Source organism: Lepisosteus oculatus, chromosome 1 (assembly GCF_040954835.1).
Source record: "Lepisosteus oculatus isolate fLepOcu1 chromosome 1, fLepOcu1.hap2, whole genome shotgun sequence".
Classification (NCBI taxonomy): Eukaryota; Metazoa; Chordata; class Actinopteri; order Semionotiformes; family Lepisosteidae; genus Lepisosteus; species Lepisosteus oculatus.
In genome coordinates this window covers 29,783,476-29,811,098 of record NC_090696.1, presented here as the reverse complement: position 1 = coordinate 29,811,098, position 27,623 = coordinate 29,783,476, and the positions used below count along the sequence as shown (strand labels likewise).

At 36.7% G+C, this 27,623-nt stretch overlaps 1 protein-coding gene across 4 annotated transcripts in view; it reads left to right on the top strand.

Moving 5' to 3' along the window:
* The window catches only part of sec24b (SEC24 homolog B, COPII coat complex component), a 28,269-nt gene extending 1,569 nt beyond the window's left edge, over positions 1–26,700 (top strand). Inside the window, exons 2-24 of one of the 4 annotated variants that reach the window (XM_069189178.1) lie at positions 3,167–3,835; positions 4,320–4,481; positions 7,239–7,343; positions 10,816–10,896; positions 11,441–11,622; positions 12,307–12,488; positions 13,216–13,318; positions 13,955–14,081; positions 14,420–14,529; positions 14,957–15,069; positions 15,233–15,351; positions 17,110–17,165; positions 17,544–17,750; positions 18,866–18,989; positions 19,355–19,513; positions 19,762–19,935; positions 20,172–20,282; positions 21,408–21,583; positions 22,272–22,409; positions 22,799–22,903; positions 23,158–23,250; positions 25,070–25,173; positions 25,765–26,700. In XM_069189178.1, coding sequence (XP_069045279.1) covers positions 3,167–3,835; positions 4,320–4,481; positions 7,239–7,343; positions 10,816–10,896; positions 11,441–11,622; positions 12,307–12,488; positions 13,216–13,318; positions 13,955–14,081; positions 14,420–14,529; positions 14,957–15,069; positions 15,233–15,351; positions 17,110–17,165; positions 17,544–17,750; positions 18,866–18,989; positions 19,355–19,513; positions 19,762–19,935; positions 20,172–20,282; positions 21,408–21,583; positions 22,272–22,409; positions 22,799–22,903; positions 23,158–23,250; positions 25,070–25,173; positions 25,765–25,879 — 3,515 coding nt within the window. In that variant the 3' untranslated portion in view covers positions 25,880–26,700. Of the gene's footprint in view, positions 1–3,166; positions 3,836–4,319; positions 4,491–7,238; positions 7,344–10,815; positions 10,897–11,440; positions 11,623–12,306; positions 12,489–13,215; positions 13,319–13,954; positions 14,082–14,419; positions 14,530–14,956; positions 15,070–15,232; positions 15,352–17,109; positions 17,166–17,543; positions 17,751–18,865; positions 18,990–19,354; positions 19,514–19,761; positions 19,936–20,171; positions 20,283–21,407; positions 21,584–22,271; positions 22,410–22,798; positions 22,904–23,157; positions 23,251–25,069; positions 25,174–25,764 lie in introns of all 4 variants that reach the window. The other 3 variants (XM_069189177.1, XM_069189187.1, XM_069189180.1) reach the window with 3 other exon arrangements.
* Positions 26,701–27,623: the final 923 nt, after the last annotated feature.

The window sequence follows — 27,623 nt, the reverse complement described above, 5'->3', positions numbered from 1 at the left end:
TGAAGACAGTCTTGATGCTGTGTCCTTAGTGGTACTACACGCAATTGTATGGTAAGGTGCTGAATGATGGTGCTTGCAAGGGAATTTAATCAGGTTTTCAATATTTTTTAGGAACTAGGATGAAGTGTTCCATTTATAAAGCTCCCTGATAGTTTAATTTTGACGTTGAAGGAGGGTATCTCTAATTTAACTCTGCACAGGTAGTGAGTGGTGAGGGCTGAGTTTCTCATTCTAGTGCGTTATGTACTGTATGAGTTTTAACAGTTTTAGGAGTCTTTATTGCAGGCTAGAGCTGCAGAGCTGCTATACTTCACTGATAATCTTATTTATGACACTGACCCCCTGGGGTTTCCATGTGGAAAGATGCTCTTTGTTCATTTAAAGGGGGACTGTTTAAATTATTTATTATCACATTTTCTCAACAGAGTTTGTCACTTTTTTACCTTTAATATTTTACAATCTTCATTTAACAGCCTATTTTCACATTTTTTGTTATTGACTTCCTTGGATTAAATTATGTCAGATGAATCATCTAGGTATAATTCTGCATGCTACTGGGAGATGTGTCATGCCTACCATTGATGGAAAAGACAATTTAATAGGGTTGGGTACCACCACTGGAAAACATACAGCGGTATACCGCAAACTATTTTGCATGTTTATATATGGAGACTCTCTCATAGACTCTTCTGATTAGTAAAGCATATTGAGTTGTATACAAAATAAAGTAATGAAAATTGATGTTTTGTTATTTTACTGGAACCAAAGAACTTGAAATAACACTGCACAGTGTAATAGAACAATTTAACAATATGCAGATTTTTGATCATTAAATTATTAGATCATTAAATTATTTTTTTTCCTACAAGGTATTGGAGGTTAAATTTGCTTAGCAAGACAATGTAAAATTAAAAATATGACAGGTACTTGAAAGGCATATCATTTTGTTCTTTACAATGAGTAAAGTTGACATTCACAACTTTATGAAACATGTTTAGCATGTTCAATTGCCCTTGGCTATTTCATCTAAAACTTCAAAGAATCCTCAATACTTGCTTAAAACATTGCTGAGACAAGACATTCTAATGTGTATTGATGGAAAAAATTCAAACCATGTCTAATGGTAGTAATGGAATTAAAAACATGATAAATACTAGACTTCCTTCCCGACTACAGTTACAGTAGAATCAGAAAAACTAGAAAAAACAGCATATGTTCAATGGGTCATTGAAAATAAGTATGTAACATATACCATATACAACGTCAGTGGTAAACAACCCTTAATATTACAACAGCCGTACCCCATGGATTTGTAAAGGAATATTTGATGATAATTTTCTCAGATTCTCTGTACTAATATCTGGATATTCTTAGAAATTAGAATGGTCTCAAACTTTTGGGTTTGTAAGACAGGGCACCTCAAACTCACACCTGAGTGTCATCTAATTGATTGGAACTCCTGACTCTAATTACCCCTTTAATAGAGGTCATTATCTTAGAGGTTCTCATGCTTTTTCCAGCATAGACAGTGGATGTTTTAACAATGTGCTCAACATAGACATGAAAAAAATGTTTGTTTGGGTGTTGTTTGTTTGATCAGATTGTGTTTATTATTATGACTTTGATTAAGATGAGATACTTTAGATACTGCAATTAATGCAGGAATATAGATGATTCCAAGGGGTTCACAAACTTTTTCTCACAAATGTATTTTTATAAACACTGATGTGAAATTAGTATTTCATATTAAGTGCAGTAGTTTATTCAGTCCAGTTTGTATGCATGGTTGCAGCTCCATGTCGACGTTTTCATACCTTGTTATTTCTTAATAATGAAAAGGTTTTGAGCTGTGATGGCTTTTGTTCAGTACCGGTGGGTCAGTGTTCTGATTTTCTTTCTCTCCCCAAGCTCTTACTTGTTCACTTTATTGAACCAAAGTATAACACTGTAACTCTCCAGGCGTAGAGCAGGAAAAGAGTAACAAAACTCTGTAAGATCTCCAGTATTGTGGCTTTTAAGCCACAGAGTTCAGTAACATGTTTAAAGATCTTGGTAAATAACTATTACAAAATTGGATTTCCTTACCCTTGCATTTGGAGTTTTCTGTACTTGGCCCAGTTATTGCAGGCTTAAATTGTACTTCATGGCCAGATTTGCTAGATAGTCTAAAGATGTCAGGGCCTATTTTCTGAGTCAGTTTTTGCATTCATGTTTTTATTTTTTACCAGGCCTCACTTATTTTCATCACATGGTGATTAGCTAGCTAGGATGTTTTTTTCTGTCTACTGATTAGTAAATAGGATTAAAAAAACTTTTTATTGTGAACCACTCTGTGGAAGTTCACAGTAAAAGTGTGGGATTTTCTGTTAATCTATATTGCAGGATCAAGATTGTATTTTATAATATGGAGATGGGAGGCACGACGTGTACACGTACTGTACTTAATCTTGTTACTTATCATCCGGTGATGGTATGACAAATGATACAGGAGTCTTCTTATTCATGATGCAGCAGAAGGATTTGTGTCATGTTTTTGCATTTACTTCCAAATTTGATCATTTTATGTAAAGTAGTACATATGGCTCATTTCATATGACTAATCCTGATTTATAGTTGTTTTACTTAATTTGGTTAATTAAATAAGTTAGGATTTGTGGTAGTATGGAACAAGGAACCAAATAAATGATTGAAGCTGTTTCTCTGACATCTTTCAAGAAACATCTAGATGGGGTCCTTGGATCAATAAAGTATTAGTAGCCAAGCAGACCAGATGGGCTAACTGGCCTATAACCTTTCTTATGTTGTTTTCCTAAGGCTGCTTTAAAAGGGTATGGTATAACCCTGTCTTTTCTGTTCTAGTTTCCAGGGGTTTCATCATTGAGATCATAATGATTGAGATAGCAGTAATGAAATACAAGTTGAGTTTATGGAAGGCAAATGAGGTTTAGAGTATTTTTTTCCTTTTCTGCATATTTTCACTTTGCCTCTCTTCTTCATCACCCCCTTCCAGAAAATAGTGTGTTTATTGCTTTAAGTTTTTAAGTGACTTTTAATAATTACAGTATACCATTACATATACAAAATAGACATTTTTAATAACAGATAAATCTTTTATTTTCAACGAATCCCTGAAAACTTGGATTACCTCCTTTTTTTTTCTCCTCAGGACCAGCCCAGACTTACTCTTCAATGCTTCCACCGACGACTGGTTATAGTGTGCCTCAGCAGAACTATACCTCCGTCCCGGGACACTACGTCCAGATTCCCAACAAAGCCCCAGCGATGACCAATCAGTACGGCACTAACTATTACCACAACAGCCACCAGCAACCTCTGCAGCCCACTGCCACCCCAGGCCAGCAAACATCTGTATATGGAGTGCCTCAGGGTCCTCCTCAACCCTACAGCGGTGCCAGGCCTCCTCCTTCTGCCTCTCCTCATGCCTCCATTTCCTCTTCTGCCTCCATGAATCCCGCTCCTTACTACCAGCCTGCCGTTTACCCAACCTCATACTACAGACCATATACCACCTCATCTCAGGGACTTCCACCACAATCAGGGGTGGTGACTGTGCCCAACACTGCAAATGCCACCTCGTACCCTAGTGTCTCGTATCCTGCTGCACCAGGGAGCAGTCAGTATGGCACAATACACTCCTCTTCTTGCCAGCCCAATGCCCCACCTTCTCACAGCATGCAGGCTGCCCCCCAGATATCTACGCAACAGGGCCCTTTGAGAAACAATGCTTCCCCTGTCCCTGTTGGATCTGTATCTGCTGGCTACAGCGCCACATTTCCTGCCACCAAATCCGCTGTCAATGGCCAGGCAAATGCAGGTAAAATTCAGTTTGTGTTGCAACAGAATAAATGTACTTTTTGCTGCCCGATAGTCATCCGCCACATTTGTAAAATTATTGTCTTTGCAGCGTAACTTCGGAGTTTTTGCTTTAGTTTTAAGGTGCCAGTCAGATACAGCATTCCGTTGTGTCTTGTAAATCTTAGAATATTGAAAACTAAATTTCTGTACTGGAAACTTAATGGAAAACAGAGTGGAAAATATTGGAATTAACTGACAGCAGTAATATTAAGGCAATGTCCTGGAGGTCTGTCTTCAAGGTTTCACTCTCCCTTATCACATAATTAACACTGTTAATAACCTAATAAGTGTAAAATACCACTGTTAGTCACTTGCTAATTTGTAACTAATCTTTAGACACTTACCCTTTTTAGCACCATTGACACGCTTAGTTACTGTGTATTGACAAATAGAAGCTGTTTGTTTTACTTTGAACACTCACCTTTGTTACGGTACTTCTTTAGCACCAGTTCCTCCTGTTGCACAGCAGAATGACCAAAGCCATCATCCGGCAGGAATCCATGCATTTGGAAGAACCCATCCCAATACTGACAGCCCGGCCACAGACAGGCCAGGCTCTGGGACACCCTCTACACCCATGGGCTCTTCTCCAGCCCACCAACCAAGTAAGAAAGGCAAGTCTGCAGGAAGCCTTGGCTCATTAGAGTTTTTCCCTAGTTGTGACATGCAATACAAAGTTATACTCAAATTAGAAGAATGAATGACCTGTGGTCAGATACAGGAAGTTTGTTTCATCTGATAAACTCACCATGTTGACCTTTGACCTCAGGTGCACTGTAGTTGATACACAGAGTCACCCAGCCCTGGTATGTGGAAGTGCTAAAGGAGCTGAAGAAGAAGTGACATGTCATTTCCTAATGCAAATCTTTATTAAGACAGCTGTCCTGGATGTCTATCTTTATATTTTTTATTTCTTTAGTTTTTGTTTTATTCCATAGTGCATTGAATGTTCGTAGGGGGGGAGGGTCAGTCAGTTAGAATTTGCACAGCTGATGTAATATGCACCAGAAGAAGGCTCAGCATCCAAAATTGTTACTCTTCCTACTTGTCAGTGTGGAGCTAACCTCTACTTGTTCCTGTGCAGCACAAATGCTGACGCAGACCCCCACTGAAAGCTCATTTAACATGTGGATCTTAATGGCTTTTCACAGTTTAGGCTTAGTTCTTTGACTTGTTTAAACTTATTAACCAATACCTGAAGAATGCCCCTAAGGTCCTATGTACAGATCCCAAGCTCCGTATCTCTATATTCAGCAGTCATATTGAATAGGGAGATTTGCAAATATTAGGTTACAAGCTGAATTCAATTGAGTTTTATGAGCATCCTGCCTTTCATATAGTGAAACTGACTAAACTTGCTGTAGGCTAATAATTTTAACTTTGTATTGTTACTTAGACTTATACTGATATTTCCCAATTTACATAACTCCAAATTTACATAATTTTAGTTTTACATAAAAAGTTGCATGTGGCCTCAGTCTTGTCTATGATAAGTACCACTGTGTTTGCAGTGTTACCCTAGTAATGGTTGAAAAGCAATAGTGATGTAAAAGTGCCATAAAATAACTCCTCTAAGTATGCTTACAGTATTATTCTTTACTGTAATAACATTGTAATAGTGTGATTTTGTATTATTATAGTACTGTATTAATTGTAATAATAGCAGTTGTAAGTGCAAATGGGTTACATACATTTCTGCTTACATAAGGTTGTGTGGAACTTTTAACTGCTTAACTAGCTACAGTAAATTCAGTGCTAACACCTGATTTTGTATTGTCTTTGTAGTGCATATGTGCTACATATGTGTATGTTGCTTGATATTTCAAGATGACTTGTTAGATCTCACTGACATCTCTGATGGTGATCTACTTCTGGATTGTGAGCAGTGAATTTAGTGAGGAGGGCTGTTTTGCCCTACTGTCCTGGTAAATAGAGCATTTTTTTCTTTTACCACTATCTGATGCATAGGTGATGCTACATTACAGATAGAAAAGGCATTTAATCACATTTGCTTTGTTTTATTTGGTAGCTGTAACATATAAGCCTAAATACCAAAAACATATTTGGGGAACAGCACACACATTATGGCTGTGGTTAAAAGAGAAATTATTGTTGCTTTATACCTTTGCTGTGGTTCATTCATATTATCTTAGAGTAACTGCAGCTTGGATATTAAATATAACTTATTTATATTTAATATCCAGAGAGGAGGATAATGTCACTAGTTGTTCAGTTCAGCCAGTGTACTGTTTCATGGTAAAGGATGTCTTTGCAGCTTATTCCACTCATTGACCCTTCTGGTTCAGACAAAGGTTCCCAGACAACATCCTTGACTGAAATCCTTTCAACATAAAAATGCGTTTCAATTTTATTTGTCTATACTGATCAAATACAATTCAAGTTAGTAACCTATACTGTTACAGCCTTATTTATTGGTCATTAGGACATAGGTCATTTTGGAAAAAATGTGAAGGGCACACATTAGTATTGAGAGAAGAGGTTATATTCTGTTTCTAGATTTATTGAATGTTTGTGCTTTGAACATTGGATCTGGAAAATTTGAGATTAGTTTAACAAAACTGTGTCATTAGAAACTCAGCTTTGATAGGAAGGGCATATGTCAGCTTATTGAAATCGCATCATGATATGTGCTCTTGTGGCAAGGCAAGGTGCTCACGCATTGTGTAGACAAAACTAGCAACCGGACATTTGTAGTTCTCACACCTTTCCTGGTACAGTTCCTGATTGTGCTGTAATGCTTGTACAGGGCTCAAGCTCATTTGTACTTTATCACTAGGTATATCTAGTTATGGGCCAGACCACAGCAAAGATTTATGGACCTGGGAATTACGATTTTCATGTTGCATGGCTGGATGAGCTATTCCAGCTAAATTCTTTACGCATTACAGATGCATTCTTCAACAGGGACTTCAGCTGTGTGCATTCGTTTTCGTGTGGCCAATAAGGAAAGTATTTTCTGTGGTAGTTGATAACCCAGCACAGTGGTAGTGCAGAACAAAGATCCTGGTTCCTGATTCCTCTGTTTGACAGGTTGAGATACGTCACAAAAAATCCAACACATAAGCATGTGAAAAATAAAAACACATGGTAATTTTGCCCTTTAAACTGTAACAAGAATGTTCTAACTCAGGTGCAGTAATACAGAAAATATTTGTTATAATTACAGTAGGCACTAACACATATTTGCTTGTTATCCTAAGCTAAAGTACATCACCAAGTAATGATCTGATCACTGCCAAGTGACAATAAGCAAGTTCAAGGACAGTCCTGAGTGCTCTGTTCTTTGACTTTGGGGCATTCTTTCTCTTTGCTGACAGTTGTTTGTGCTCTCCACTCCACAGGCATGCACTACGGATATGTTGGTAATAGTCAAGTTAGCTCTGCTGCAGCGCCCTTGTCATCGAGCTCTGATGATGATGAGGAGGAGGAGGAGGATGAGGAAGCAGGTCTGCTAGCTTTTAATCCCTCCACCTATTCAACATACTCAAACACCTCCATCCCCTTCCCTGTCCCTTGCCCACCTCGTATTATGTGTTACATTTCCATTCGTTTTCCTCACCTTTTAAAATCACATTGCAGACCTACACAGTACAATCCTTTGATCCTTTTGTTTGGGCTAAACTTTATCTCTGTGCCTTTTTGCATTCACCAGCTACATGAGTTTGTAAAGTACACAAATGTCCCTTGTATTGTAGAAGGTATTGGGAGCATGTGCAAAGAAGTCAGTTATCTAAAGATGTACATAACTTTAATTAACTGTCCCATCATTCTTAGCACATATGAAGCACCTAAGAGTTGCATTATTGCAGTTGAACTTTGTAGATACTGTATATTTGTTTGCTTTACTCCATATGAACAAAACCCTTGTACTTTGATTTACATAGTACGATCAGATGAGCTGACATAAATGTAACTGCTGAAATTAATTTGTCAAGAGAAGACACCACCCTAATTGGTGTACAGTAAGATGAGACATGATGAGAAATTGAAAAAACAAGATGTCTGGCTAGTCTACAAAGGGACTGTATAGAACTGTGTGGATTCCTGGAGATGTTCAGAGCACATCATTGAATTCAATCAAAGTCTATCTATAGATGTACAGAAATATTTTAAAGTCTGTTGAAGTTGAATATATACTAGTGGGGATTGCACAGGGGCATAATAGTTAGAATTGCAGCCTTGCAGCACTGGAGTTTGTTCTCCCCATGTTCCCCTGGGTTTTCTCTGGATGCTCTGTTTTCCCCCCACAATCCAGAAACATACTAGTAGGTTAATTGGCTTTTGGAAAAATGGGCCCAGGCCTACTTCTTTCCACAGTAGGCTCCAGCTCCCCAGTGACTGGTAGAGGGATGGATGGGGATTGCAGATATACAAAAAAACCTCACAACTTGCTTAATATTGTATGAGTGATCCCCGGTAACAATAACAATTGTAAAGTATACTTTTAGAGCTGTTTACACAGGGACACTTTAATCTAAATGTACGTTGATGAAAATGGAAAAATAATTAAGCATCAGGCAAGAAATACATTATTAAACACTACTTATTTGAATACAGCTCTTATTTTTTAAATTATTGTACATATTCTAAATAAGATTGTTGATTGGGGGGGAAAGCATCCATCCAGTTTCTAATCAGTTCTTCCATTTCAGGGTTGAGGGGTGGGTCACTTATTTTAAAAGTTTTCCAGCCCTTTTAACACTAGTCTTCTAGCTGTTTGGAGTCCTCCTGTTAAAAACACAGGTCAGTTAAGGCTTGCCTCTGACCAGAATCACAGTGGCATTCACAACACAATCTGTAGATTCAGGCCACTCTTAAGTGCTTTTAGTAACTAGGTTGGTATCCAACAGATTTGAAGAAAAAAGTTGTATTCAGTTTATTTACTAACAGTTAGCACTGATGCCTCAAAACTCTTGCTAACTGGGTTTGTTTATAGACTGAGGTGCAGCTGGCTTTTTCTACATGTTTTTATGTGACATTTTTCAAGGTGTTCTAGTTTTTCAACCCAGTTTCCAAAGACGTGATGGCTATGCTCATTGGTTTTTGTGAATTGTCCCTGTAAGTGTGCCCTGATGTGGACTGGCTACTTGTTTAGGCTGTAGTCCTGTGGACAGGCTTTGGATTACCACAATCCTTCCAGGAACAAGCAGCTTTCTGATAATGGATGTATACGTAGCTCTATAATAACATTTAGCCTAAGTTGTCTGTAGATATTTATTATAATTAGTTGTGATGATCTTTATGTATTTAACAGCTCCTTCTAATGAACTGTGTTCTTCAGAGCAAACAATTTTCATTAGATTGCTTTCAAACAGACAATTCCAGAATGTGATGCGCAGCCTTTTTTCTTATATGAGCCTTATGCGTTAATTAACAGGAGATTTTTTTCATTCTTTGTCATCTTCTTATGAGATAGAATTTTTCTCTGCTTGCTTAAGGTCATATATATAATAGGCGCTCAACATCTGCTAATTCATTTGAGATTCGGTCTGGCTGATGGAATTGCATGGAAGAAGAGCCGAGCAGGATGAAACCGAGCTGAAGGTTGTTAACTGCAGCTTTCAAATTAGCAGCGCAACAGACTAGGATCATGAGACGAATCTAGCTAGTGAGGTAGTCTCTCCCTGCTGCCTGCCCAAGTATCTACTACCAACCGTCCGCAGCTCAACTTGGTCCTGTTTAAATTGCGACGAATACTCTGGATTCTGTGTCGGCAGTGCGGGGAATGACAAGCTGGAGAAGAATTCACAGGCTGATGGTTTTATTGCCACACATTAGCAGGCTGCTTCTGGGAAAATCCAGGAGAGCTTTGAGAAGTATTCTGAAATCCTAGAATTTACTACCCATCAAAGTGGTCAATCTTTTCTGGTTGCTTTCACTGGAATCTTTCTGCTTCAGCTTTAACATACCCTTCCCCTATTTTAAATGTTTTTTTTTCGTGTTGTCTTTTAAATTTTCTTCCCTGTTGAATTTATTTGTTGATGATTATCAAAATTACCTTGGTGAATTAATGTTGTCTGCATGTTATACTTTGCATTGGTTTACACTGGGTTGAATTTCCCCAGTTCCTGTCCAAACCCCTTGGATTTTCCTTGCTACTGCAAAGCACAGTGCTGCCTCCCCAACCAACCCCCCTGACCCTTAGACTACCGAGTGCTGCTTCACCCGAAAAACATCGGTTTCAACTGTGATCCCAGTGGTACACAGCTGGATACATGACTGTGTTAAAATAATTACACATTGAAATAAAAATTAAAGCTTCAATGATGGTCTTTGTCCAAAGTCTTCTGAGTCCTCTGTGGATAAATAAACTCAGAGGTGCTGATTCTGTTATTGATTATGTTAGTAAAACAAGTTTATTTCTTTGGCATTTTCAAAGAAGATAAATCTTTTGTCTTTGGGCAGTTTCTGACTAGTTTATGCTTTTTATTACGCACGAAGGTAATAGAGTTAACTGAGGACAATAGATCTTGGCCTGGAAATTTGTTTGTACTGTACATGCTCTGTGTTGTAGTTACCATAGCATAGTTATATCAAACATTGGGTAATATTTACAACTTTACACATTGGGAAAGCAAGAGCTAGTTTTTACCTCTCTCCGGGATCCTTGCCAACATGGAGCCTTCACTCGTTTACTGTGTATGATTCCTTTAGTATGCTTTGTAAAGAGATGGATAATTTAGCAAGGTAATAGGATTACTAGGCTTTGTCTTTTTCAATTTGCCAGGCTCATAATTCACCCTATGAATAAGCTTGTTTGTAGCTTTTCTTTCTGTTCTTATTGCTTTGTTTATTTTGAGTAGTTCTGCAGTACCTCATGCCTTTTAGGTTGTTGCTCTGGTAGGCACACAGCCTGGTGATTGATTGGTGAAAGCAGTGTGTCTGGCTTCTCCAGCATGTTGTCATTTTCCATCTCAGGTGCAGACAGCTCCTCAACCACCAGCAGCGCATCTCCAGTTCCAAATAACTATGAGGCCTTGGAAGGGGGGAGCTACCCAGGTATTCTTCTTAAGCACATGTAATCACAATTACAAAACATGTTTAACATTATTTAAAAGGTTATATGCAGTAGATTACAAAAACTTTTGATCTACTGTGCAGTAAATGTGGGCTTACCATTTAGAGGTAGCCAGGGGCAAGCCTGTTCCTTTAAAGTTTCTGATTTTGTCAGTTTCCACAATGTTATTCATCAGTTCCATTAAAAACATGATAATAGATACAAAAATAAGATGCCATAGTGGGAGATTTTTTTAACATTTGATTTCAGCATACTGTATAAATTACTGTATAAACATGATTGAGAGGATGTCGCAGAACATCATCGACTATCTTTTACATGCCAGTTTTACATTATTTATTAATATTATTACTTATACATTTCTACTTACTGCTTTGGCTTCTATTGACTGTTTTTTTTTCTTGACCAAATGTGGCATAGTAGCTGGTACTGTATCCCATAATGAAATAGAGCTGTTCAGCACTTGCCCATGGCAGTATCATCTATTGCTGAAATGGTTCCAATGATTATTCTGTCCCTTTATAGACTCGTCTTCTATGTCAGCCCACAACCCACCTGTTTCCCATGCTTCCAAGGCTGCTAAGCCCTTTGGCTATGGCTATCCCACACTACAGCCAGGCTACCAGCAGAGCCCAATGTCCAGATCAGACTCCATTCCCTCTCAGACAACTGGCTTGTGTCCACCTGGATACCAGCAGTTTTCACAGGTAGAGCATCTCTTTGTCTTTGTCTTGTACTGTAAAACTTTGTTCTGTAGTCTAAAACCGGTTTTGAGGCTTTTGCTTCAATATTTCAATTATTTTACTTTATTTATAAAATAATTGCATTTATTATTGGATGAAAAGTAGGATCCCAAGGTCCTTAACATACAGAAGGCACACACTTCATCCACTACTGAAGTGCAGCATCCAGCTGGGTGACATGCCAGTAAGACACAGTGGAGAAATTACTTCATTGATGGGGGAGGGAGTTAGGTAGAACAGTGTGTGCAAGCTCAGGGTGCAATTTAGTCAGCGTACTGGGGTTCTTTATTGACCAAGTCAATACCTCAGTTTGTCTGAGGAGAAGACTTATGGAATGTGGAAAGGTCCCCGTACCTATATGTGTATGGTATATTAGTCCACAAATGTCCCATTGATAGCAGAAATACCTGGTAAAATAAAAGATTTCATGTATATTGTAAAAGATGTATATTTGAAATAATCCAAAGCATATATCTTTAACATATGTAGATGTGAATCAGAATTAACAAAAGAGTTCTCCTGGTTTTTATTTATGTATTTTAGGTATTTGTTTTTTTTTCAGCATTACAGGTTTCTAGCAAAACTGAGTTGAAAATGGACTGCCTCTGTACATACAAGCCCACATACTCTTATATTGGTATCTTGCAGCCATGTCCCACAATGAACCAGCTTTCAGCAGCTCTTGGGGGGCTGAGTCTGCCAGAACAGCAGCTGGAAGGGCTGAGGCCGGTGAACCTGCTGCAGGAGAGGAATGTTCTGCCCAGTGGACCTGTACAAGCTCCTTTGCCAAACCTCAGTGCAGACTTGAAGAAAAAAAACTGCAGTGCAAAGTAAGTGAACAACACAGGTAAGAGCTAGCCTGTGTTGTTTACAACAATGTGTTTTTTAAGATATTTAGCCTAGATCCAGTCAGATTTATGATACGCAGTACAGTATCTTCATATCCCTTTTGCCTTACAGAGATTAATTGTATAAACTCTCTTGATATAACACATTGCAGAATTTCTTCTACCTTCATTTGTATTAAAGTCCCTTTCCTGGCTATTTTTTTAATTATAATTTTCTTCAGCTATTTGTTATAAACTAGTGTAAAACTGCTGCTGCAGATGTCCCACTGGTGTAGCTGAACTTCAGTGGACCATGGTTTATTCAACTGCCAGTTTATTGTGAAGAAAAACTGCCAAGAGACCATCAGACCATTCATGTATACTGAAATCGGTACACATCTGATATTGCATTAATATAGTATTCCTAATGTCCTTTCAGTAAATGTTAGGAATATATATATATATCTTTTTAAGAAACCCTATCTTAATGTTTCTGTTTTTTCTCTTTGCTAGATCTGTATGCTGAAAAGTTAGCTTGAAATTTAGGAAGACATCACAAACTAAAGGCCAAATATTCTTCAAATGGATGTATGTAATTTGTCTATGAGGGCAGCAAGAACCAAATTCATCTTGTAATTTTTGTGTGCATTATTACATTTTAAATGTAGAATATTTTAGCTTTCCTTAGAAATTAAATTTAGTGGCCCTCTTTTTTTATCTTTTTTTTCAGTACCTTCAGATGTACACTGACAAACATCCCTCAGACCCAAGCGCTGTTAAACAAAGCCAAACTGCCTCTGGGATTGCTTCTTCATCCCTTTAGAGATCTAACGGTGACTAATCTTTCAGTTTTTCTGCTCCTTTAGTATTTTCAGTGATTTTAGATTTTGTTTCCTCTTGTATTCACACCAATTAAAAAGATGGTGTTATTGAAAGACCAACAAGACAAAAAAAAGGATTTAATACCATAATGAGACATTTATAATAGCCTCCTATAATAAATGTAATCTTGTTTTTTGATATTAATCATGCTTGTTCAGCTTTGGGGGTCTGTGAAAGATAAATCGCAAGCTGCTGACAGTAGAGATTACATTGCTGTGCCTCTCTATGTCTCTTACTGGGTGTAAATCCTTCTGTTGTTGATATCAGACCCATGCCGGAACATTTCTTTATAGAATTTATAGAATTTGTATGATTCCAAACAGGTTTGCACCTGTCCAGACATTGCTTTCAGAAATGGAACATGCAGCTTTGTAATCCATTAACCAAATCATTCTCCTCCAGAACTTGGAAGAAACTACTGAAATTTGTGTCCATATTGGATGACCCCTGGTTGATGGAATTGTTATACTGTGTGCTTGGGATAGATGTTTTTATTTGCCAAACCTATTTTAATTTGTCTTGTTTTTAACTTTTTCATGACTCCAGAACTAATGACCCTTAATCTCTGTTTTGTTATTGTTCTGTAGCAATTACCAGTCATAACCTCCAACACGATTGTGAGGTGTCGATCTTGTCGCACATACATTAACCCTTTTGTGACCTTCCTTGACCAAAGGAGGTGGAAATGCAACCTGTGCTACAGAGTCAATGATGGTAAGTGGAAACTTATCAGAATTCTCATTCTCGTTTTCACTACAGTATAAATAAGATGGATTGTGTGAATTTGCACTCTTCAAGGATTGCTTGATAAAGATGCAAAATAATGCTTTTATTTAATGGAGAAGTTTGCAAATTAAGAGAAACTAATTCATATTACATGTATTTTCAGAGGTTCCACTGGTAGAAACCAAGTTAAAAAATGAATGTAATGGGACATTTACATTTTATCATTACTATAAGCTGTGATTGTATTTAATAGTACTGAGAATTGTTTGTGTACCAGTTTTTTTTGTCTTAGTGGGATTGTCAGAAGATTTTAATTTTCCTTACAGTTCCAGATGAGTTTATGTATAATCCCCTGACTCGGTCATATGGTGAACCTCAGAAACGACCAGAGGTACAGAACTCAACTGTAGAGTTCATAGCATCTTCAGATTATATGGTATGTGTTCTAATTTAAATTGTTTTTGCTGTTTGCAATAGGCATCAAATTTTATTTTTCAATGTTATAACTATTCCTTTTTCCTGTCGACATAATTTACATTATGTTCTTTGACTAAACAAAAAATGTACATTGTGACATAGCCCCATCATTAGTTATTTGCTGGTCAATGTCAGTCTGTTTATGTAAGATTACACATACGCATAAACTTATTTTGCACACCTTTTCCTAACCCTCTGCTGTCACCTACTTTTAAACTAGGATGATCCTACTTTTAAACTAGGATGACAATATACTACTGTCCAAGTGAAAGATCTGTTTTTGTTAAACTCAACTTTAGTCAGCTTTGTTCTGGTCAGTTTTAGCTTTCAGGAGAAATGTTATGTAAGGGGAGTGATGAGTAAAATCCATGCACGTCTTTCAACAGCTGCGTCCTCCTCAGCCTGCCGTCTACCTGTTTGTCTTAGACGTGTCGCATAATGCAGTGGAAGCTGGCTATGTGAAAGTACTGTGTCAATCACTGCTTGAAAACCTGGACAAGTGAGTAATTGTAAAAAGCCATGATAATGCATTCTGTTAGTAATTGAACATTGTACAAAATATTTCCTTACAAAGTGTTCAGTGCAGCATTAAGACATTCCCTGAATTGGGTTTTCCTTAAATGTCATTTCATTTTTACGATCTTGGTTCTTGTCTTTTTAAGGCTGCCTGGCGATACCCGGACAAGAGTGGGGTTTATAACCTTTGACAGCACTATTCACTTTTATAACCTGCAGGAGGGCCTGTCACAGCCTCAGATGCTTGTGGTTTCAGATATTGAAGGTACAAGCTATTCTATTCTCATATTCTTACAGATCAATTATATTTTATGATTTTTGTGCCTCTGTAATTTTATTTTCATTTGTAACTATTGTGTGTCTCTGCCAGTAAAGGAAAGGATTCTCTTCTTTTGAGATGAGAATGCTGCTTTGTGTCAACATCCCATGTTAAGTTAGGTCCCAACTTTGTCTTGAAAGTCATTTTGAGGAATGGGGAAAGAAAATTACTTTACTAATAGCCGTTAATAATAAGGCTCCATTGGGTTGTACGTCTTAACTCTTTAGCAATTATGTTTCAAATTAGAGCTCCACAAATAATAAAAATACAAAGGATGGGAGCTCACAGTCCCCAAAAAGGTGAAAGGGGGCAATTAAACAATGCTAAGATAACAAAGATCATAAAGGGCATCTGTCCCTGTTGTCACAGTTTCTACACTGGCAATAGGTAGCCTAGCCCTCCTTTTTTATTAAAACAAAGTGCAATGAAGTGCAGTCTATGGCTTTCTCAGTCTCCTCCCAATCTTGGAAGAATGTTTTTTTTTTAGTTGTTTAGATTTGCCTGAACATTCATAATAACTTTGGACTCTTTGCTACGAAAAGGCAATTAGTAATGCTTCTTAAAATAAATGCCACTAAGCATTGTGTTTTTAAAAAAATCAATTTTAATTCTGAAATTACAGTATAACAAATATAAATGATAAGCCTGAAAGTGTGTGATAAATCACCTGAGACTTGGAAAGATGTGTTCTTATGAGATATATTTTCATTTGGTTAATGCATTTATTTTCAGCACTGTCATTTTACTGCAAAACAGTGAATTTGGTACCAGAATGTTCCTGTTTCTTTTGAAGTGAAACGTCACTAATTGAATAATTGAATTATCATTCTGGGTCATTCTGTCTGAAAACACACAAAAAAGTGGATTTCGACACCCAACATCTAAGATTACTCTGAAATGATTTGTATAATTATAGAAAGCTATGATAAGCATCCCTGTAACATTGTTTTGTATGCTTTGGTTTGTGAAAAATTAAGCAAATTGATAACACACAAAATGGAGTCTTTGATCAGTTTGGAAATATTGTGTGAGAAATCCAGCTGGATTTCCAGCATCAAAATTAGTACCAAAGCCTAAAAATTATTAGAACCTGAAGAATCCAAATAAATGGTCAAACTTCACCCATGGGCAATAATGTTGCATGATATTGTGGTAATTCCAATTTCTAGCCACGAGGTGCCGCTGTTCTTAAGTGAGAGGAATGTCCTCAGTGTTTTTAAAGCTTTACGTTTAAGTGAATCAGGATTTAATAGAAAACTAAATAAAACTGGAAACTTTTGTCCATGTCTAGTCTGCCCCGAAGACAAAAAAATGAAAAAGTGTAGTCATGTACAAAAGTTTCAGTTTTGCTTTAATTTTCTTTCAAATTTTACATTGCTAGATGACAAAATAAAATTCCTGATCTTATTCTTAACTTTACATTTCCAAAACATTATCTCTTGAAGGTAAAGCTTGGTGCTAAATTAATAAGACCAATTCTGGATGCTATCAATCAGCTTTGTTTTCCCCTGACTAAACTATATTTTTACAAAATAGTTACATGGATGCTTATGTTTTCTGTCTCTAACTATACAAATCATTTCAGAGCAATCTGAGATGTTGGGTGTCATGATGTGTAATGTGACATGGAATGACCCTTCTGTGAAGCAAAAATCACAATTTGGTAGTCATTAACTTGTACATGTCGATGTTTGTATTTTTCAGATATCTTTTTACCTACACCTGACAGTTTATTAGTAAATCTCAAGGATAGTAAAGAGGTATGGGCTCTACAAAAACAATCTTTATATTGCACACATCACTTGGGTTTTTTCTTAAATATTGCACAGTCAGTTGTAATACTGTACAAGTTATGTAGGCTATTCCTTTTAATCTTTATACTTTTTGAGATACTGCTACCAGTTTATATGTATGTTCGGTCTAGACTTATGCTCTTGAAAATACAGTAAGTTCACTTAAAAATGTCAATTTCTAAAAGACGTGATTTAATTTTACTTTAATATAAACATTTTCTTTTTATGTATTTTGTGGAACCTAGTAGTACATCTGGTTCTGTAGCTTTATCAACAGCTTTTTAATCATCAGCAGGTGAAATCTTTTGGCTCTTTGTCTGAAATTCTTTTCTTTTCTTGATGTAGCTGGTGAAGGACTTGCTTAACGCTCTGCCCAACATGTTCACCCACACCAGAGAGACGCACAGTGCTTTGGGTCCTGCTTTGCAGGCTGCCTTCAAGCTCATGTCCCCAACAGGAGGACGGGTCTCTGTATTCCAAACACAGCTGCCTTCTTTAGGGGCTGGACAGTTGCACTCCAGAGAAGACCCCAACCAAAGATCTAGTACCAAGGTACAGTATACACCCAGCTTTTAGTACTGAAAAATGACTTCTGCAGTTCTTTTTCCATATTTGAACGTGTGTCCCCTTTTAGGCTTGAAGTGGCCTAAAGTATATGTACAGATCTGAGTCAATTATCCAGTGCACTATGATACAACTTGAGTCATTTAAAATTTTTTGAAAGATTAGGCAAAACTTATATACATTGTGTTTCTGCAGGTTCACTTGAAGAATTAATTCTTCTGCTCTTTCTGCTTTTAACAGAAATGATGAAAAAGACACACGTTTAACCTTGGAATGCTCAATCACAGCATGTTCTACTTTGTGTATACAGGAGACAGTACAGAGTACCTTTAGATTAATTTATTTGAACAAAGAGGGGTGTGATGATATTCTTCTGTTAAAGACAATACTGCTTTGCATGGGACTATTATTGCATATATATTGCATGATATTAATATATTAGGCTGTATTGTTCACAAATTCATTATTGTATTTTAACACAATATTATCTCATTTAAATGCATTTTTTCCCCAAGGCAATAACCAAACAATGACAAAAACACATGAAAGAAAATCTCCTTTGTCAAAAACGTGGAGTTTTGTTATCCATACAATTGATAATTGACAGACATTATATGTTTGCATCGAAGGGGACACCGTTTTATTAAAAGGAAACCAAACACAAATGTGTTAGGAATATCAACTAGGTGTTAAATGGAAAAATGTAGTTAAGGTATACTGCAACATTAGTACTTGGTCTCTAAACAGTGGCAGTTAAAGATATTGGTCTCATTCAACTGGTCTGATTCAGTTTCAAACACCATGTACACCTCTGTCAGGGACAGTTCAAAAACTTGCTATGATGGGTGGCTTGCAATGAATTTTCAATTGGTGACAAAAGTTCTATCGCATCGCTGTTTTCATAGTTCATAGCTGTTGCATTTTCTGTGATTTATAAGACGGCTTCTGTATAAAGTTAAGTATGTTGTGGTCTTGGTTGTAGTTCCAAGATATGAGATTGCAATTTTTATTTTTTTTAACATAGGTGTGAAATAACATAATTGTATCTATTGATTTTTCCACATTATATGCCAATAAAAGTTTTCATCTCTCTCCGATTAAAGGTTGTGCAACACTTAGGACCAGCAACAGACTTTTACAAGAAATTAGCATTAGACTGCTCTGGACAACAGATTGCAGTGGACCTTTTCCTTTTGAGCTCACAGTATTCTGATCTGGCATCATTAGGTATGAATTCAGTGGGGTATTAATTTACAAATGTATTTTTTTTTTGTTTTGCACAGATGAATGCTGCATATTATTATAAGAAACATTAAAAGATTCTATATGTACTCTGTAGACTTTATGTAAAAGTAATTATTGATTTCCCCAAAATCTATCCCTTGGAGTTCTGATAAAAAAATTATCAATTTAGTATTAAACCATTACAAGCTAAAGATGATTGATTAATTTAATAGTTCGCATAGTTAAAATATCCAACATTTATACCTTGTGTAATAAAAAAATAATTATTTCCCCCATTTGGCATTATTTAAATGTGCCTTGAAAAATTTGTTTCATTAGGTAATAACACAAAATGTTTCTTTTCTCAGCTTGTGTATCTAAATATTCAGCTGGAAGCATCTTTTACTATCCATCTTTCCATCACATACACAATCCTGCCCAAACAGAGAAATTTCAGAAAGACATCCAGAGATACTTAACCAGAAAGATTGGCTTTGAGGCAGTAATGAGAATCAGATGTACCAAAGGTAAGCTCTGCACTCATTAATTCTGCATTTGCTTTCAAGTTTAGTTCCTGTATATTGAGTTTCTTGCTAATCTCTGGTATTCTTTGAGTTTTGATTAATTTATTTATAACACTGCTTTTGTTGGAGCCAATTCCAGTTATTCACTTCAGGAACTCATATCTTTAACCTTATGATGCATTCTTTAATAAGATGACTATAGTATGGAAAATCTCTGTGTTACTTTAAACAATTTATTTATTTTTTTCCAGGACTTTCTATCCACACATTTCATGGGAATTTCTTTGTCCGTTCTACTGATCTGCTGTCCCTGGCAAATGTTAATCCAGACTCTGGCTTTGCTGTGCAAATGTCAATTGAAGAAAGCCTAGCCGACACATCTTTAGTTTGCTTTCAGGCAGCCCTTCTGTACACTTCCAGCAAAGGTAATAAAAGAATTGGTTTCTAGTAAAACGTGTCTCAACAACATCCCACATTGGAAATCGCAAAACAACTGAGTCAAGATTTGTTTGTTCTCTTAAGGCTTTGTACTGAAAGTGATTTTTTAGGTTTCCTTTCCTTTACATTTACACCTGTAAATTTCCTTTTAGAAGCCATTGAAGGTTTATTTGAGTTGACATCAGACTGTTGTACAGAACCCCACAAACTTTCCCTTTTTCAGGCAAGAGAAGAATTCGGGTGCACACATTGTGTTTGCCTGTTGTGAATTCGCTGAATGATGTCTTTGCTGGGGCTGATGTTCAAGCCATCACGTGCCTTTTGGCAAATATGGGTGAGTACTACATATTACACTACACTACAGACCCTGCTTTCTTAGACTTTTAATAATGAAAAAAGTACCTTTCAGTTATTTATATGGAACAACTGATGTGTAGTAATCTGTGGTTCACAGTTAATTGGAATCATGTTACCCAGATGTCAATTTATTCAATATGATGTTCAGTCTTTTTCCAAATTAAGTGATGGATAAGACTGTCAGTTTGTAAGGACATTTTTCATTGTAAAGAAAGTAAGTGTTGTAGCTTTTATGGTTATTAACAAAGTAAATAATATTCCCATGAGAATAAGTACCTTGCCCATCAGGAATATGTAAAAATTAAAGAAGACTTTGAGTAGGTGCAAAAACCTCCATTAATAAAGTGGAAGATTTATGATTTGAGGTTGGCAAGTGGAACAGTCAAAATTAAAGTTTTTATGTATTCTGTATTACAGTTTTAAACCTCTGTCATTGTTAATGCATTTGTCTTCTACTATCCTTCAAATCCGCATTACTACTGGCTGACCAAATACATTTTGAACACCATTTTGGGCTTATCTTATGTCAAGATAAGAAGTTCATGTGCATTTGGTACAAGGGAAAGGCATAAATAAAAACTAATGTGATATGTGGTGTATATTTTTGGCAAAAAAATAAAACCCTAAAGCACTGTATTTGAAAGTACTCTTTTACTAATGGCTCTGGCTGAGAGTGTGTTTTGAAAATATACAATTTTCACTCCTTTCACTTTCTTAAAAGAAAACCACTATATTCCATCTTGCTTCCATCCATAATATCAAGGCATGTTGTTTAGTAGCTAAGCAAGTCTAAAATTTAATTCAATCAGTTCTTAAAAAAGTCTGGGGAAAAATAAATTTGGGTCTCAACCATCTGGCTAGGAAGTCTGATCAAAACATCCAGATCCTTTGTATAAAAGCAGACTTTACCATTTTTTTTCCCTAAATGAATTCCCATGTGACTTCCCAGCTATGGTTTTGTGTTCTGTGTAGTCCCTTGGGTTGACCTTCTAAAGTTTTATATACTTAATAAAATCGCCTCTCACTCCACGTTTTATCATGGTTAGATGAATTTGTTGTTTTGTGGAAAATGTTTATGGGATTTTTTTGTGCGTCTTTCAAGCTATCGACCGATCTGTGTCTTCCAATCTGTCGGATGCACGGGATGCACTGGTAAATGCAGTGGTGGATTCTCTGGCTGCATACCGGTCCACTACCTCCAACCTCCAGCAGAACAGCCTCATTGCTCCTGCCTCACTGCGACTCTTCCCCCTCTATGTCTTAGCACTGCTCAAACAGGTAAAGTGGGTAACAGTCTGTAGTCCCAAGTAAGGAGACCCTCAATCCAGTAAGGATGCATTCATATGTCATAAGGAAAAATGCAGAAAATGCAAACTGCCTAATTACTTGTAGCGTATCTCTGCTGTGTTGATATTTATTATTGTTTTGAAATAAAGAAGTACATTTGTCACTAATAATGTAACCACTGCCTGACTAAAATGCAACTGTCATTCATACTAGAAGTGGAAAATGAAATAAATGAGAGGAGGCCTACCTGCTTATTAGTGTATATACCTAATTAATTATTAAAATATTATAAACCCAAGTGCTGTGTCTTGGCTGATGCAGCATTAAAAATATACTGTACATCAATTTGTTTTTAATAGCCGCTGAATCTAAAACAGGGTTATGGTGAGCCAGAGAGTGGGCTCAAGACAGGAACATTCATAACCTGGGTAATTAAAAATATTATAAAAGCAGCCTACTGCACTTTCAAGAGCAGTGATTTCCAGTTGATAACAGCAGAACCCTAGATAAAATTAAAGATGGCTGTCAATTGTAATCCGTTAAGTATTGGTGTATTATGTACTGCCCTTCATATATTTATCGGATAGGTTGGTTTTTAAATATTCCCTTTTGTATTAGTTTTGCATGTTTGCTGTACTGTAGAGCTAACTGACCTACCAGTTTTCATTCTGTTCTGCAGAAAGCCCTGAGGACAGGCACTAGCACACGTCTGGATGACCGGGTTTTTGCTATGTGCGAATTCAAAAGTCAGCCCCTGCAGCAAATAATGCGCATGATTCATCCTAACCTATACAGAATAGACAATCTGTCTGATGAGGTAATGTGACATGGGGGATCAATATATTCATGTAAGAATGATATATACTGGGGAGGGGGGGGACAAAAAAAACCTTGTATAGTTCCAGAGGCTACCATATTATTTGACTACTTATAGACATGAATCGATGTGATCCTTATATTTTGTAGATTTAATTATTTATGACAAGTAGGACTTTGCCTTGTGCAATGCTATTGAAATTACAAGATAAACTTGTATTTAAAACCTATAATACTCTTTAAGCAATCCATAATTTATTAATGAAATTATGTTTTTGTTATTTTTAGGTGTTATGTATAAATGTGGAGGGCACTGTATGTATGCTGTACATAATCAGCTCAGGATACTTGGAATTGTAATGTTTGTTGACCAATTTAACTTGTTCACAGGGCGCGCTTCATGTTAATGACAGCATTGTGCCCCAGCCTTCTATTCTCCAACTCACTGCAGAGAAGCTGACAAGAGAAGGGGCTTTTCTCATGGATTGTAGCACAGTGAGTACTGGGCTCTTCTTGATTTTCTGTGTTCTTAATTCACTCAGTGTTCTCTTCATAAATTTGATCTTGTTAGTCCATTAAATAAAAATGTATTTACTTTTAGGCTATGTCCGGCCCATTTTTTCTTTTACCCGTTAGGTCACTTAATGTTTTACTATGATTTTTAATAGTTTCACAATGAATGGTCTTGTCATGTAGAGTATTACATGTTGGGTTTAATAACAGTAAGCCTGAATGTTTATTTCCTCTAGGTTCTTTACTTATGGGTGGGTAAATGCTGTGACGAGTCCTTTATTAGAGATGTGTTGGGCTGTCAGAATCATGCTTCAATCCCACAGAATATGGTAAGTGGATTGTACATAGGTGCATGCACAATATAACCAATAACGCATTCTATTTTCCCTGACATCTGTAATCGACTCTAGTGTTGATGAAATCCTGCATGTTGGTCCGTTTTGACTACTGGGCATTTGCTACTTTCAGAAATTAAAAGGCTGGATGCCAAGCCAGGTCTATGAGGCCGATGGGTCAGCAAGTCCTACCCATAACCCCATAAACACAGTGCTGTTAGCAGTATGTGACCTGGCATTATCATGCAGCCAGAACTGATGTATCAAATGTAGCAGAGCCAGATTTTTTAAATATGATTTGCTTTGGCACTCAGCAGGCACACACTGTGGTATTCCAGCAGAAGCAGTTATGCATATTTCCCAGGGAACTCCTGAGTTTGTTTACCCATGACCACAGGCTTCATAACATCTTTCTTCTCTAATCATTAAGCACCTCTAATCATTAAGCACAGGAAATTTTATTTTCAGTGGTGATTCTGTGAAAGCACCCAGGGCATTGTACGTCATGAATATTTGTCCTTCTATTTGTCAACCGCGGAGCGGTGGCTCTGTGGTTAAGGATCTGCGCCTGTGGCTGGAAGGTTGCCGGTTCGTATCCCGCGGCCGGCAGAGGAATCCTACTCTGTTGGGCCCCTGAGCAAGGCCCTTAACCCCAACTGCTCCAGGGGCGCCGTATAAATGGCTGACCCTGCGCTCTGACCCCAAGCTTCCCTCTCTGTCTGTGTGTGTCATGGAGAGCAAGTTGGTGTATGTGAAAAAATAATCATTCCTAATACAAGAAATTGTATATGGCCAATAAAGTGATCTTATCTTATTTCTTATTGAAAACATTGCAGTCCGCTTTTGTTTCCATGTCATTGCATAGGGTAAGGACATTTCCATGAGTTGCCATTAATTAAACTGAATAAATAAAACAACCAACTCAGTGTTTTTTGCATTTGCACAAGGTTAGCCATTTTAAACTGATGCCTAGTGTTAAGTTTTATGGGTTAATAACAGACCATACAGTTGTTACAACACAGTACCTATTCCTAGGTAATTGTTTTTGTGAAATCACCATATAAATGTCATAATTATACAGTTATATATGAGCCCTTTACAACAAACTAAAATCACTATCAAATACTTAAGTTTTTTTTTTACATCTGTGGCCTTAATGAGTTAAGTCGAAGAACTTGTTTAAGTAGGTAGCTGCGTCGGCATGCATAGACTGCAAAGGAACAAGTAAAGGTTTATTCCATGCTGAAAAGAGACGAAAGGAGACGCAATGTTTCAGCTGTGAAGCCTTCTTCGGGTGTGAGAAAGGCAGGGAAGTCAGCAGCAGATTATATAGCATAGGAGAACATAAACTGGGAGTGGAGGGGAGGCGGGAGCAGGGGAGAGGCAGAGCGGGCACTCATTAGGTGCGAAGACGAGATGTGTAAAGTCGAAACCTGCAAACGAATAGAGAGTATTAGAAGGAAACGAGTCTGTTGTTGAGAGAAGGGGGAAGGTGTGAACCTAGTTTCAAGATAATTTTGGTTTCAAAATGGAAGTGGAAGAACTATGAGCTTAAAAACTCAAACAAACGCAGCACTGCAAGACCAGGGTTCCCTTCCCCTCACTGGTCAATCTGATCTTGTTGTGCAACCTTCTTTCAGAAATGTTAATCTTTTTTTCAGCCAGGTATACTTTTAGCACAGGTGAAAGGAAAAAGGGAGGAACAATTGAGTAAATTCACCACCTTTGATATTATTGTTATACTTTTTATTGTGTTACAAGTTGGTCTTGATATCTTTTTGTATTGTTGATATTTTGTTTTTTTAATGCACAGACTCAGATTCCAGAATTGGAAACACCTTCTTCTGAAAGAACAAGAGCTTTTATTAATTGGCTTCAAGAGAACAGATCATTTAGCCATACCCTTTACATTGTGAAGTAAGTACTTTAGGCTTTTCAAACTCTGTGTATGCATTTCGGCTTTTTTAGGTGCATCAGGTATGACATGAACCCACATGAACATCCATGAACATGAGCTCTTTCCACTTCACAGAGTAAAATGCAAGGCAAAAGTTTGGAAGTATTAAAATCATAGACAGCTACTGCAATGGGGTACTATAGTTGCACAGTTTTCCTAAAAAAATAGTGCAGTAAGCTTCCTCTAATCATGTGGAACTGACTCAGGGATCTTTGATATGTGGGACTGTTCAAAACAGTGATACTGAGATTAAAACCTCCTTCCAGTCCACTCCATTGCTTTCAATTGGCACATCTCTACCTGCTAATTATTAATTAAATAATTAAGAACATGGTTGTTGCAAAACTTTGTGATTTAATAGAGGAGGATGTGTGTGTAGAGTATCCTAGGTTTAGAGAATACTGTGAAAAGGTAGGAACAGCATTGATGGACAGCAGGTCAAATACTGTAGCTTCTGATTTCTATCTTACTTTATACTATTACGAAATTAAATGTTTCTGTGCAGAATTCCTCTGCAAGTTATTCAGTTTTGCATTTACTTTAATTTTCAGAGACGACACTTCTGCCAAGACCAGCTTCTTCCAGCATTTAATTGAAGACCGAACAGAAGCAGCCCTGTCCTATTATGAGTTTTTGCTCCACGTTCAGCAGCAGTTGTCAAAGTAGATAACACACCCAACACTAGCTTATGCTGTAAAGGTAGTCATGTTTTACGATACCTGCAAAGTGGTAAATCTTTACAAGACCTCCACCTGACTTTGTGGGGTAGGTTCATGCAGAATGCAGGAATCCTAAGATAATTGTAAGATGATAATGATTGAGCCAGATATACATGACCTGAAACCAGTGAAGTATTTGATAATGAACACAGCAATTCTAAAGGAAAGGTGTCAACTTCAGACAAAATAGTACACCCAACAGGCTTGTTACGTGCTTCTTTTATAGAAAAAGAAGAACATGCATATTGTTTCATAGTTGCTAACCGCTGTCAGAATTATGTATGTAGCCATTCACTGAGACAGTCTATGTGGAATGTAAGCAGACATGAGTGCTACTTCATACATTTAATACAGAAACTATAGAAAAGGGGAGAGAAAAAGATATGCATGTTTTTTTTTGTTTAACCCATTTTTTAAAATCTCTTAAGTTTTCATATAAAAATGATAATCGCCTTCTCATTTTTACAAGAATTGTAGGAAATTGGAAACAAGTTTTGATGTATATTGTAAAGCCATGTGTGACATTTGTCTAATGGGAAGAAGCCTGGACTGTGCACTGGATTGACAAGGAAATCACTCAAAAGTAGTGACTTCCCTACATTGCAAAGCAGGTCCAGTTTGTGTCCGGATGAGACGTTAGTTTCTGTACAACTCACAGTTTGTTTTTCTGGCAATAACAGAAATTGTTCCTCTTTGTAATTCCCTTGCAAATATTTTATGTGAAATTATTTATGATCTGCTTATTGAATAAAACTATTTTGCTTGATACCATTTAGTTTTGCTTAATACCATTTAGATTTGTTTTAAGCCCTGCACTTTTCTTCTTCTGCATGACCTACCTTTTTGCAGTTTCAAATCTCTTCTTTTTTATAAGAACTTAAAAAAAAAAATAACATGATAAAATATATTAAAAATGTAATATAAATAACCACTTATTGTGTAATAGAATAATAACAATAATAACCACAATGCAATTATTGATGTTCTCTTGCTCCTTCTCTAATTTATACAGTGAATTCAAATGTCTTCCAAAGTTTGGATTGCATCTCCTCATATTCTTTGAAATTGTGTGGTTCTGCATCTTTTCAATTCTTAAAACCATAAATAACATTAACATTCTTGCAAACTTGGTGCAACAGATGTTACTTTAAAATTATAGCAGAGTATCATAATTCAACCTAATGGGTATCTCAAAGAATGATCATGCACTGTATATTGTAGTAAACGTAGCGATTGACTTAAAACAACAATAACAGTGGAGGATAGCCAACTGTCTAATAGTCCTATACTATAAGAACTTTCCAGCATTTCCGGCGTTAGGTTCCAGCATTCTTAAAAGGAATCAATTAGTAAATCACTTTTTATTTTAAATTTAATCCGTACAGTATATCAGATTTTTTAACATCAATATGGTTGATTTTACCTCTAGTATAATACATTTGTGATTATAATACATTATTGATTTTGTATCTAATTAATAGTAATAATATGTCATACCCAGAATCTATGATTCTGCTACATTACTCCTTCCCAGATCTTCATTCCATTTAACCCATATATTTTTCAGCAGAGACTTTTTGAATAAGATTTTTGCAAAACTTTATATAACGTGCCTATAATTTTCAATGTTATATGTTATTTTTTGGCAAAACTTAAAAAAACTAATTTAAAATCTTTTCTTCCAGTTGTGA